Source organism: Akebia trifoliata, chromosome 11 (assembly GCF_017979445.1).
Source record: "Akebia trifoliata isolate Shusen 1 chromosome 11, ASM1797944v1, whole genome shotgun sequence".
Lineage (NCBI taxonomy): Eukaryota > Viridiplantae > Streptophyta > Magnoliopsida > Ranunculales > Lardizabalaceae > Akebia > Akebia trifoliata.
Window position 1 is genome coordinate 33489919 of NC_141385.1, and position 14648 is coordinate 33504566.

General features: G+C 33.9%; 1 protein-coding gene across 1 annotated transcript; it reads left to right on the forward strand.

Moving 5' to 3' along the window:
- On the forward strand, window positions 1–11659 carry MAGO (mago nashi family protein). Its single transcript, XM_086459514.1, has 3 exons — window positions 1–293; window positions 400–576; window positions 11400–11659. The coding sequence occupies exons 1-3, from the start codon at window positions 78–80 to the stop codon at window positions 11457–11459; spliced, it is 453 nt and encodes a 150-aa protein (XP_086315640.1). The 5' UTR covers window positions 1–77; the 3' UTR covers window positions 11460–11659.
- The last annotated feature ends 2989 nt before the right edge of the window (window positions 11660–14648 follow it).

The window sequence follows — 14648 nt, forward strand, 5'->3', positions numbered from 1 at the left end:
GTTTCGTTGTGGTCGGTGTCATTTTTAGGGCAGAAGAACCAGCACAGAGAGCGAGAGAGAGAGAGAGAGAGAGAGAGATGGCAGGTGAAGATAATGGGGAATTTTATCTGAGATACTACGTAGGACACAAAGGGAAGTTTGGTCACGAGTTCTTGGAGTTCGAGTTCAGACCAGATGGAAAGCTTCGTTACGCCAACAACTCCAACTACAAGAACGACACCATGATCCGTAAAGAAGTCTTCCTCACTCCTGCTGTCCTCAAAGAGTGTCGTAGAATAATCTCTGAAAGCGAGGTTCGTTCATCTGTTTTTCTTCTAGGGTTTTCATTCTCTCGTTTCTGGAAATTTTAGGGCTTTTTTTATATATGAAATTTGGGTTGATTTTGGATGCGCTTTTCAGATTATGAAGGAAGATGACAACAATTGGCCAGAACCAGATCGAGTTGGGAGACAGGAGCTTGAGATTGTGATGGGGAATGAGCACATTTCATTTACTACTTCAAAGATTGGATCTCTTGTTGATGTTCAGAGTAGCAAAGATCCTGAAGGGCTTCGCATATTTTATTACCTCGTTCAGGTCAGTTAAACCACAAAAAAAAGGTTTTTAAAAAAAAAATAACAAAAAAATAAAAATTAGTTAGGGATTTATGGGATTTAGATAGTGAATTTTGGAAAGAGGTTATACGTGATGAAATCGAGTTTATTATTTCAAATAATGTGTGAAATAATACATGTGATCCAAAATCATGTCAAATGATAAAGCCATTTTTGTTGGCTGAAGGCAGTTAAGAAAAGTCAAATATGACGACTAGATAAGAATCAGTAAAAATCACGGGCAAACTGTAAAATGATTTCATTATTGCAAAATAATTACAACAATTTCTCTCTAAAATAAGGAGAGCACAATTGACAATACTCTCTCTCTTATGATAGGAGAAAATACACTCTCTAAATCAAAGATAGGATACAACATAAGGATGAGATTATCTTTGAAGAAGAAGAGACATATATATATATATATATATATATTATATATATATATATATATATATATATTATATATATATATATATAGAGGGAGGAAGGTTCTAATTCTTATCTAGTCGTCAAATTTGACTTATCTAGTCGTCACATTTGACTTATCTAGTCGTCACATTTGACTTATCCAATTGTCAAATTTGACTTATCCAGTCGTCATATTTGACTTTTCTTAACCGTCTTCAGCCAACAAAAATGGTTTTATTATCTGACAATGATAGTAGTGGTATTAGAGCATCAGGTTTATAGTCGATTTTCGTGCTACAATCAGATTCAGTTAGTGAAAAAGAGGCATTTTCAATAATGACGACGAAGTACGAAATAGAAAAATTCAATAGGAATAATTTCTTATTGTGAAAAATGAAAATAAAAGCAATTTTAAGAAAAGATAACTGTTTGGCCGCAATTGGAGATAGACCTAAGGAAATCACTGACGACGGCAACTGCAACGAGATGATGACAATGCTATTACTAACCTGCACTTAGTGGAAAAGAAGCATTTTCAATAATGACGACGAAGTATGAAATGGAAAAGTTCAATGGGAATAATTTCTCATTGTGGAAAATGAGAATAAAAGCAGTTTTGAGAAAAGATAACTGCTTGGCGGCAATTGGAGATAGGTCCGAGGAAATTACTGACGACGGCAATTGGAATGAGATGGATGGTAATGCTATTGTTAATCTGCACTTAACACTAGTCAATGAAGTATTGTCAAGTGTGGCGGAGAAAAAGACAGTAAAAGAAATATGGGATACACTAACAAAATTGTACAAGGCCAAATCACTACACAACAAAATTTTTTTGAAGAGAAGGCTTTACACCTTTCGGATGATGGAGTCAATTTCGTTGACCGACCACATTAACACCCTTAACACTTTATGTTCATAGCTCACAACAATGGGATATAACATAGATACGGGTGAACATGCTGAAATTCTACTTCAAAGTCTACCTGATTCATATGATCAACTCATTATCAACTTAATCAACAACATAGAATTTTTAGTCTTCGATGATATTACAGCTACGGTTTTTGAAGAAAAAAGTCGGCACAAGAACAAAGAAGATAAATTGGGAGGCTCACAGCAGCCTTCATTAACGATGACGAAAGGGAGATCAACGAAACGTGATCCTAGTAAGAGTTAAAATCAAAGTAGATCAAAATCTAGAAGTAAGAAAAATGTCAAGTGTCATCACTGTGGCAAGAAAGGACACTACAAAAAGGAGTGTTGGCATCTCAAGAAGAACGAAGAAGCCAAAGGAAAAGGTCCTGAGTCGTCAAAAGCTCAGGGTTGTGTAGCAAGCACCTCGAATGATGGTGAAATTTTGTACAACGAGGCAACAACAATTAATGAAGGCAGAAGAAGATTTGTTGATGTCTGGCTTATGAACTCAGGAGCAACATGGCATATGACTCCCTGGAGAGAATGGTTCCACCAAATATGAACCTATCTCAGGAGGATCTGTGTTCATGGGAGACGATCATGCCTTGAAGATTGTTGGTATTGGTAGTATCAAATTGAAGATGTATGATGGTATAGTTCGCATTATCCAGGAGGTACGACACGTGAAGGGCCTGAAGAAAAATCTATTGTCCTTGGGACAATTAGATAATAGTGGGAGCAAAATCCATATTCAAGATGGGATCATGAAAATAGTTAAAGGCGCGCTTGTGGTGATGAAAGCAGAAAAGATAGCTGCGAATTTGTACATGCTTAAAGGAGAAATACAGCAAGAAGAAGAAGCGTCTTCTACATCGGCAAGTTCAACAGAAGAATTAACAATGATGTGGCACCGAAAGCTTGGTCACATATCAGAGCGAGGCTTGAAGATTCTTGCTGAATAAAAGCTTCTTCCAGGGTTCAAAAAGGTTTCATTACCCTTTTGTGAGCATTGTGTTACTAGTAAGCAGTATAGATTAAAGTTTAGCAGTTCTAATGTTAGAAACAAAGCTATCTTAAAACTGAAACATTCCGATGTTTGGCAAGCACCTGTTCTATCCCTAGGAGGTGCAAGATACTACGTGTCTTTTATTGATGATTACTCTAGGAGATGTTGGGTGTTTCCAATCAACAGGAAGACAGACGTATCTTCAGCTTTTAAAATGTTCAAAGCACAAGTGGAGCTTGAATCTGAAAAGAAGATCAAGTGTTTAAGGACGGACAATGGAAGAGAATATATTAGTGATGAATTTGATAACTTCTGTCAACAAGAAGGTATCAAGATGCAATTCACAGTGGCATACACTCCACAGTAAAAAGGTGTAGCAGAGCGGATGAACAGAACCTTGTTAGAACGGAAAAGAGCAATGTTGAGAACTGCAGGGATGACCAAGTCATTTTGGGCAGAAGCAGTCAAGACCGCCTATTATGTGATCAATCGGTTATCATCAACCGCAATTGATTTGAAGATGCCAATGGAGATGTGGACTAGTAAGCCAGTTGATTATTCTTACTTACATACATTCGGAAGTCTTGTGTAAATCATATACAATGCCCAAGAAATATCAAAACTGGATCCAAAATCCAGAAAATGCATTTTCGTAGGGTATGTTGATGGAGTTAAGGGGTATCGCCTGTGAGATCCCACTACCCGCAAGGTGATAATCAGCAGAGATGTGATATTTATAGAAGATAAGGTACAAGGAAAAGAAAATGACAACACTTCAAAAGAGAAATCAGAGACTACTATAGGTCAAGTTGAAGAAAGATAAGAACAAGAAGTTTCAGATTTTTCTGAAGCAGCACTAGAGCACGAAGGACACGAGCAAGTTGAGTTTGCAACTCCATAAGTTCGACGGTCAACTCGGGAGAGAAGAGAACTAGCTTGGCACTTAGAGTACATCATGGAGGGAAATGATGCATACTGTCTACTAACAGAGGATGGAGAGCCGTCAACTTTCCATGAGACTACAATAAGTCAAGAAGTTTCTCTGTGGATGACAGTTATGCAAGAAGAAATTGAAGTTCTCCATAAAAACAAGACATGGGATTTTGTTCCACTACCACAAGGAAGGAAGGTTATAGGGAACAAATGGGTTTACAAGATCAAACGAGATGGCAATGACCAAGTGGAGTGGTATCGTGCTAGATTGGTGGTGAAAGGATTCGCTCAGAAAGAAGGCATAGACTACAACGAAATATTATATCCTGTTGTTCGACTTACAACAGTTCGAGTAGTCCTGGCGATGTGTGCTACATTTGACTTGTACTTAGAGCAGTTGGAAGTGAAAATTGCATTTCTTCGTGGAGAACTTGAAGAAGAGATTTACATGCTCCAACCAGGAGGGTTTGAAGAAAAAGAAAAAAGAGAACTTGGTTTGCAGGTTGAACAAATCTCTATACGGTCTCAAATAGGTGCCGAGATGTTGGTATCGGAGATTTGATTCCTTTATCATGAGCCTTAAATACAACAAACTTAGTCCAGATCCTTGTGCTTACTACAAGAGATTTGGTGATAGTGAGTTCATTATTCTACTGTTGTATGTTGACGACATGTTGGTAGCAGGCCTCAACAAAGATTGTATTTCAGACTTAAAGGCACAATTGGCTACGGAGTTTGAAATGAAGGGCTTAGGAACAACAAACAAGATTCTAGTGATGCAAATTTATTGAGACAGAAATAATAGGAAGGTATGGCTTTCTCAGAAAAACTATCTGAAGAAAATCATGCGGCGCTTCAATATGCAAGATTTTAAGTCAATTTCTACCCCTCTTCCTATTAATTTCAAGTTATCCTCAAAGATGAGTCTTAGCAACGAAGCAGAGAGGATGGAAATGTCTTGAGTACTGTATGCATCAGCGGTGGGAAGCTTAATGTTCGCTATGGTTTGCATAAGACCAGACATTGCACAAGTAGTGGGAGCAGTTAGTCGATACATGGCGAATCTTGGTAAAGAGCATTGGAGTGCTGTAAAGAGGATCCTAAGATATGTCAAGGGTACCTCAAATGCTATATTATGTTATGGAGGATTAGACGTTATTGCCAGAGGTTATGTTGATTCAAATTATGCAGGTGATCTTGACAAGAGCAAGTCCACCTAAGGTTATGTGTTTACTTTTGTTGGAGGAGCTGTAAGTTGGGTTTCAAAATTGCAGTCTTTCGTGGCCCAAAGAAACAATTTGAAAATGTTCAAGAAGATGGTTGATATCCATAAATACGTAGTAGTGGAACCTCAAATTATTAGAATAGGTGCCAAAAGTTGGTAAAGGCTTGAGGTGGGTTGATCCCATGACCTAGGTTCAAATCGCATTGAACCCACCTATGCCTCTATTGATCACTAACCCCCTTGCTTACCTAGCAAAAAGAAATTATTAGATTTGTAGATCCTACTTTCTAGTTCAAAGAGAAAGAAGCTATTTTTATGTCTTCGGAAGTGCACAATATTGTTTCATATTGCTTATTTCTACTATGTTAATTTGTGCCCATCTCTTATAATGTGAAATGGTAAGATTAATGTGAAACGGCCCCAACTTCAAAAAGGTTTGTTATGGGTTTCGATTTCGAAAAGGTTATTCTTAATGGGTCTTAACCCAAGGGTGCGTCCAAGGTGTTTGGTACTTTAAAAGGCTCTCCAAATCATAATGTGAACGGTTGTCTCTTTTGAGAAATTTTGTCTGTATAATGGGTACTAGTTTTGGTCAAACATACAATTACATACATAAAACAACTCTCTTTTTTTAATTCTAATGTACTATTTTAATTTAAGTTTAGGATATTGTGTTTCAAAAAATTTGTGTGGAAGGTTTCATTTATAGGTTAGTAGTCAACTTTGAGAGAACTTAGAGTTTTGGGTGTGCTTGCCTTTGTTGTATTTTGAAGATAGATTTGTCGAAGCCTCAATAACACCTTTGTTTTTCAAGCGAACTAGGGGCTTATACTACCTATAAGACAATGTAGTAATCTGTATGCCTTAGAGCAATTTTCATATTCTTTTTTTACCTTATTCTCCTTAAGTCCTTTATTTCAACTTGTTAAAAAAAGAGAGAAGGGAAATGAAATGATGAATGGATGAAGAATGTGGAAATTGCTTTGTGGCACTTAGTTGACTATGTTGTTTTAATGTTATTGAGTTTTGACGAATCTGCCTTCAGGATACAATTGAGCCCAATTCACCCATAATTGTATATCTTCTCACAATTTGTACTAACAATGCATAGAACTGTCACACATTTTTTTTCTGATACTCAATGCTCCTTAAATGTGGATTAAGAAAGATCATATTAGAATTAAAATGAGAGAGAGTTGTTCAATTATTTGTAAATGTACATCTGGGACCAATATCTAGTCCATCTTATATAAATGTTTTGAAGAATCATTTAAGGCACCTAATCTATTGGAAGAGTTCTTTCGAGGCCAAAAATCAATAGTTGTTTGAGTCTATTAAATGCCCTTCGGATCCTAATGTATTAGGCGGCCTTTACTACAAAGGGCCCATCGCCTTTGTATGTCTCATTTCCTACTTTCCCTTCTTTTTTTTTTTTCTTTCGTAGTAAATGACTATTAGGGACTCTTAAAAAGAGACGATGTGAGAAACGAAGGAAATTAGAGTTCTTAGTTATAGTCCTATTTTTTCTCCAAAATCATCTTACAATCCAAGTAAAAAAATTTGTGAGCTGATAACAAAATATCTTCAAAAATTTGCTTTTCTCAATCCATACAAGTAAAACAACAAATGATGAAGTTCATTTCCACATGATAAATTTATGTGAGAACCAGAAAAGATTTTCTCATTATTACATATTAGTTCATCATACTAACATATTAACACATTTACCATGAAGTACTATATATGTCATTGATTAGATAATTTATATATATATATATATATATATAATATATATATATATATATTATATATATATATATATATATATATATATATTCTTTAAAAAATATAATTAATTAATAAGAGTCATTAGTTTGTTTGAACCTATTATGCTTATATAAATCACGTTTTAAGACATTTAAATAGCTTTTGGTCTTGAACTTAAATCTTATATAATAAATTGAACATATTAATAGAATCAAAATTATTAGTGACCAAAACTTAATACTTTATTGTCATGTGCTTTAAATCTAGGTTTCATGATTAACTGGAATATATTGGGCTTAATCTGTTGAAGCGGTTTCCTTGTTGTACTCGTATTTATATAATAAAATACAATCGAGTTGGTACAATTGTGAGATACAAACCTTTGTGTGGGACCCATTTTAACCATTTTATTGCTTTTTCTTTTTGCTCCTTCAACTTTATTTTCACTTGATGCGGGATATTGAGGGGAGAAAAGAAAATATGGGGGTTTTAAGGAATTTGGTTTAGGATTGGGTAAACTTAAAAGGTAAAATGAAAATAATGATTGTAGGTATGACACAATTCTAATGAAAATGATTAAAGGTTTGTAGGGTAAGAAAATGATTAATGGTTAAATATTTGAAAAAGAGATTAATGAAATAAGTGTTCAAGAAAATGGGAAAAGGATTAAGGGTTGAGGTTTGTAAGTTTCAAGAATCAAGAAAATCAAGAACTAAAAGAAAACAAGAAAAACAAAAAGAATAGAAAAAGAAAATAAAGATTAGAGGAAAAGAATGTTATATTGGACTCACTCCAAAATTGCCTCACACCATATCCATTGTTGGGAAGATCAACTTCAAGCTTTCTTTTTATTCATCATATTCATTCATTGTTCATTAATAAAAAAATCCTAATATAATCTATATAAAGAAAATAAATCAAGAATCCTTGTCAAACTAAAATACAAAATAAATAAACCTAATTTCCGTAATTTTCTCTCCTAATTTTTAAACTCTAATAAACTTAAATAAAAGACAGTAAAGTTACTAAATTGCCACTAAATATTATAATAAGATCATGAGTCGATAAACATTAAAATAAGCCTCTAAAATAAAAATCTAAATAAAAATTAAAATCTACTTTTTAAGATTTGATGTCCCCATCACCACTCCTCTAACTTAAATATATTTCGTCATTTACCCCTTTTAAGTTATTTTATTTTATTGTTTTTCATCGTTTATCCTTTTAACCTCAAAATTATTTGTCCAATTAGGCTTAATCCAAACCCATTAATTTCGTGTCGTTTTCGAGTCATGTTAAAATTACCACCTACTCCAACTTTATTTTTTTCACTTCTACCCCCTTAACTTGAGAGAGGATACCCGTGCCTTCGGCACAGGTGAAGTCTAGTATGTGAATATGCTGTGGATGCTCTTGTAACCTCTTTAATACCTAAGCGTAAGACCACATATAGATTCATTAGGTTTAGGGTTTGTTGAGTGATCAAATTATATTTTGGGATAATATGATTTCTGGTACTTGTTAATCAAGATTGCTTGTGGTTTTAAATTATTGATCTAGATGTTAAATAAGAGAATTGAAAATTTTGGGTAAAAAAGTGCTTTAGTTCTCCCTCTAGCAAGCTCAAGAAGTAGAATGATGTTGGGAAGTTGATTGAATGAAATGAAGGAGATTATGTTTGAGGAGTTGGTATATTGAAGGTGGTTAACCACATGGGGACAAGGTTCATCTCCCTAACAGTGAAGGTCATGGCTTTAGATACTTCAAGGATGTGGATATGGCTTTGGAGGTTGGATAAGGAACGTCATGGTTGTGGAGGACTAGTATTGAAGATAAATTTGGGATGCATAATTTAGGGTGGAATTTAAGACTTCCTTTGATATCATATGGGATCGAGGTGTGAAAAGGTTCTCTAAGCCTTGAGGCCTGTTCAATGAAGGCATTCAATTCAAGGCGGTGTCGGGGGACTCACATGTTGGTGTAGTGCTAACTGCTAAACCTTTAAGAATGAACTTCTCAACTATAAGTGAGTGTGTGCATGTTAAATGAGAGAGTTTAGTAATCATCGAACTTGGGTTTGAGATGAAATTTGAATAATTTCTAAATCTAGGCTTTGATGTTTCTTCTTGAAAGATGGGGTACAATGGAATTCAATCTGGTGGAGAGTGATTGAAAGGCTTTACCGGCTTTTAGCTTCTAAACATAGATCATCTACCTCGAATGTTTAATTGGATGCTGTTTTTATCGTATGGATGGTGATCGAACAGGGGTTGATCACTTGAGTATAGAGGTCTATTGATGCTAAATAGATGGTTGCTTTGAAGAAAGATTAATGATGCAGGACCAACTAGGAAAATAGGTTAACTTGCTATATGTTGAAAAAAAATCAGTCAATAAAAAGTCTCCAATCATTCTTCAAGCTTCACAAGATAAATAATGCAGCAATGGTAGTATGAAACTTGTAGAGAAAGGGAAAAGGGAGAAGGCCTATAATGAATCACTTCTAGAGTTTGAGAATCATTCACCAAAGTTGTTTAGGCAACCACAATTTAGATCTTATTCATTAGCATCCAAAAAGAGAGCAAAAGAGATTATTTATAAGGTTCTATAGGTAGGGCATCCAAACTTAAGGGGCAGAATTATAGATCTACCCACTCCTAAAGTGACTAAAAATGACTATAAAAAAGAAGACTCATAACTCCCTAATGACTTGACCAAACGCCTTGAAATTTAAGAGAACATAAAATAATTGTTGGACCCCGCAATTAAAATGTAAAAAGACCAAAATATCCCTGACTGTTATAGACAAAAAAACCTATAAAAATATCAAAAGACCCATCTTCACGCTACATCAAGGCTTGTTATTAATTTACGTCCTCCTAGAATAGGTCTTCAAAGGTTGTTGAGGATTCCCATCAATTGAGGATACAATTAACCTTATAGAAACCACTACCCTTTTCCGAGAAAGTTATGAGAATTTTTCTCCCTTTTATTCAAGATTATATAGATTTTATTTAGATGTGAAACTGGGGTGATTAGTGGTTTTGGATGCTCTCTTTTCTCTTGGTTTCTTTTTATTGAGGATACTTCCATTTGCCTTGGTTTTTTGGAGAGAAGGCACTAGTATAATTTTTGAAGGAAAAGAAATTGCTATCAAGACTATAATTTTGATGGTGGATAAAGTGTGAGTGCTTCTCTCTCTCTCTTCTTTGATACAAGTATACTTTTTCATTGATCAAGACAAAATAAAAGGTTGATAGAGATGGGGAAAAGATGGTATCATCTTTGTTAGATCCTTGTGTATTGCTCTGTTGCTTATCAATATACAAGAACTAGCACTTTTGGTTGGATGCTGTGTCTGTCTAAAAGTGGGGTTGTATGATTGTATAGTGCCAGAGACTGTATTACTTCATTAAGTATGCAAGCTCGCTAACAATCTTGCTTTAGGAGTAACTGAGATTTTTGAGAGAGTTCTGTAATATGCTACTGATTTCTTTTCAACATGTTCAATGAAAAAAGAGAATGGCAGTTTGGATTCTCTGCCCAAGTAGGAAGTTTCATTCGTTGACTAGAAATGCCTTCATATGGTTGTTTTGGAGATCCCTTTTGGTATTACACGCCTACAATCAAGGTTTAAAGTTCCTGCCATTTTTGGAATGTTTATTTTGAGCCATTCCAGTTTTGGTCAAGACCAGAACCAAACATTGACACTGAAATATTGCCTCGAGATGAGATTTTAACCTCGACTATAATATATGTATGCTTATAATCAACAGTTTTCTTTCTTAGTGATCTGTGAGGAATTGAAGGATGCTAGTGTAAGGAATGCACAATATTGTTGGGTAAACAACTGTTATCATCTTGTAATCTAGGTGTGCCATAGGTCTTAGTCAAAATGAAATACGTTAGAAGGCAAGTTGAATAAGGTGCACTCAAAATATTTGTTTATTAAGTTCTATGTTCATTCAAATGTATAAAGCAAATACTGAGCATCTATAAAATTTAAATTTAAATTTATTATTTTTTTTTTTGGGGGGGGGGGGGGGGGGGGGGGGGGTGTGGCTGTGGTGTAAGTATAAAATTCATTAAAAGGAAGTCAAGAAGACCATCCAAAGAAAACAGGAAACAACACAATCAAACAAAAAAAGCAACTGAAAGAAAATTTCGCAACATTTGCCTGCCCCACCTCTAATAATCTACCTAAGCCTTTCCTACCTTCCCTAGAGGTCCTCCAAAAACACTCCTCTAAATTCCTTGAAAATTTTACACCAGAAGAAGATAAACACCAAACTAGAGATACTGATTTCTTGAAGCTGAGCGTTCTATATCCTTGTAGACCTTGAATTCCTTTCTTTCTAGATACACTTGGTTTTAACCTTTTGTGGTTGTACTATATTTCTATCTCGGCCTTGGTAATATAGAGATGAACCATGAAATTGATAATTTACTTGCCAAAGAATATTGCTAAAATTGCAGAGGATGTCTGAAATTTCTTTCTATGAGATGGTCTAATGGTGCTTCTCCTGTCAATTTTTTATGATTGCAGGACTTGAAATGTTTCGTGTTCTCTCTTATCTCACTCCACTTTAAGATCAAACCCATCTAAGTGATGCTAATTAGAACAATGAAGGATTTGGTTTTGAGGCATCCACAATCACATGCATCAGGGTTTCGTCATTGGTTTATGATATCTGGGTGTGTGTTTTATATGATGTTTGGCTGAATTGTGAATGCAGGAGAGGAATTTCATGTTATAACTATGCAGTCTTCGATTGTGTTTGTAGAAATCATTGACTGGTCTTCTCATCTCTCTCTCTCTCTTTCTCACACACACACACACACACATGATACGTGATTGAAGTCCATGGCATAAATAGAAATTCAAAATTTTAAATATGGAAACTCATCCAATTTAGGGCTTAAACGAGTTGGGTTCAGCCTGAATGTGTCTATCCATATTCATATTCAGATTTGAATCCGGATCTAGATCCAATTCGGATCCTATTAGCTCAAATCATATTCGATTTTTTTTACTTTTATTAAACCTATATCCGGATCAATTAATTAATTAATTTTAAACTATTTAAAAAGTTATTTATTAAAAAATGTGATTTTTTTAGACTCTTAAGACCTTTTTCTTTTTAAAAAGAAATTTTGACCATTACACTTAATACTCATTTATTGATGAATGGTTGATTAAAAATATAAAAAAATTACATATAACCTACAAAATAATATTTCATTTGGATGTAGGTGGATAAAGGGATGGGTGCATATCCAGGTTGGATCAAGGGACATCAACCTATATTCGACTCATATTTTAATTTAGATACACATGAATAAATCAAATTTGTTAAAAATTAGATCCGGATCACTTAGATTTTGGAAAAAATCTGACTCATTTTAAGTCTCAATTCAAGTCTTTTACTAAAAAATTCTTTTCTTCTTTGTATATTTTTTTGGAAACCCTTAAAAGACAAAATGGGAGGACCATTCTAGACATGGACAGTAAAGGGTTTCACCAGATCATTCAAATTTTTGTGCTGTATGTGAACTAGTCAAACTGGCGAGAAAGAGCTATTCAGCATAAGAATGGCTTTCAAATGTGATCAGAGACAATTGTCTGACAAAGCATGGCTCCCTCCCAGACATGATTATAGGAATCGTATGCCGGGACATGGCTCCTAGAGTGATGGATAGAAATCGAAAACCACTCCAACCATCACATTAGCTCTCTCAAGAGAAAAAATAAAATAAAATATAAAAAAAAATAATACTTGGGCCAGGGTCAGGTTCGGCAGCCTAAGTTGGGAGCCAAAATTTGTTGTCTAAATTATTAGTGTCAAATTGGGCCAATTTTTTGTGAGGTTGATCTTTATGTTGAAGAGATCCTTCTTTACAAAAAATCAATCTATTCTGAAACTTCTAACCCCATCAAAATTGGTTTATAAATTAGCGGTCAAAATTAAGGATCCACAGTTCTTCAACTTGTAAAACTACTTTTGAAGGGGTTAGAAGTTTTAGATTGGCTGGTTTTTTGTGAGAATAATCTTCTCACCATAGAGATCCTCACAAAAAATCAGCTCAATCCGAGACTTTTGTCCCATATAGGACAAATTTGGCTCCCCAACTTTGAATGTTGAATGGGCCTATAATTATGTATTAGGACTGCAATTTGGTTCAGTTTGAGGTTCAATTGGAATTGAACCGACATAGGTCGGTTTTACTAAATAAGAACTATAATCGAATCAAATTTCAGAGGAAAATCAAACTAAAGTCGGTTTAGTTCGGTTCAGTTCTACGGGTTGTCAATATTCTATAAATTGTAAGTAATATTTTTTAATGAAAAAAACAAACATAAAATTTCATACAATAAATCACTAATCTAACCATAAAAAATCATTAATTTATTCATAAAAGATCACTAATATATGTTCTAAGTCATAAAATAATTCATAATAATTAATATATACATATATATTTATTTATTGCTTGGAGGTTTGGCTAGGTTCTATACAAGCTTGATTAGAGAATTGAATCAAATTGATTGGTTCTCCATTTTCGTAACTTAGAAACGCAACTTCTTCCAAACCGAATTAGACCATTCCAAAACTATCGGTTTGGTTCGATTCTTGGTTTGAACCAGACCGAAGTTGCACCCCTAGTATGTATGTATGTATGTACATATTTGTTTTTAAATCTCAGGCTTGCTTGGTACTTGTAGAAAGAAAAAATTACTATTGCTTGGTAGCTACAATAAGATCTCTTGTGAAATCATTTTTGTGTTTATTTATTATACTATAATACATCTGAATTTACAAAAATATCCTCATCAATGGTATAATAACTTGCACATTGGAATTATAATAAAATACTTCCTCAAATAAACTATTCATATTACAAAGATACCTTTACTATTTGTTGCAATAACATGTATATGAATTTACAAAAATACCCATATGCTTAGGGATATTTGGTAATAGCATTGATGAGGGATATATATATATTTTTTGTAGTTTTATATGCAAGTAAATGTATCTTTGATGACATGTATTTTTTTGAATTCATAAACTTGTCATTGTAGAAAGTATTGAGGTCTATTTTTGTAATTTTAATTTTAATTTTAATTTTTTATTTTAATTTTTATGAAGGGGTATTTTGAAAATTCATTATATAATTTGAGATATCTTTGATGAGGGGTATTTTTTATTTTTTTTTCAATTTATATGCATATTGTTGCAACAAGTACTTGAGGACTCTTGTCATTTGATTAATTTCTTTAATAAAGGATATTTTAGTAATATTGATTTGTGTGGGTTGCAATCTGATAAATTTGCAAATGATTTGCCTTAGTTTGTGCGGCGCAAAGTCAAATCATTTGTTGAAATTTCTTAATAATTTAGGTGATGCAAACATTTGCATTATGTAACAAAACTCCCTCAAAATCGATTTCAAAAAATTGTTTGCATTTGCAAATGATTTGTACCACATCTAGTTTATGTTGAATGGAGAGTTGTAGGTCCCATATTGGAGTTAACTCATCATTGATCCAGCTCTAGGTGTTAAAGGTTTAAGAAAACATATCACCAATTTGAAAATCTTAGGGTATCCATAATTCAAAAAAAAAAAAGAAAAAAAAAATTCAAAAATAAAAGCAACCAAAATATTAATAATGCTTAGCAATTTCCTTATTCTCTTTGAGAAGACAATCCTAATGCGTGTCACTTTTAGTCATGGTTTTAAAATTCGTCCGAGAGTGAGATGTATTGTCTGAGTTAACTTGATATCGAAGTTG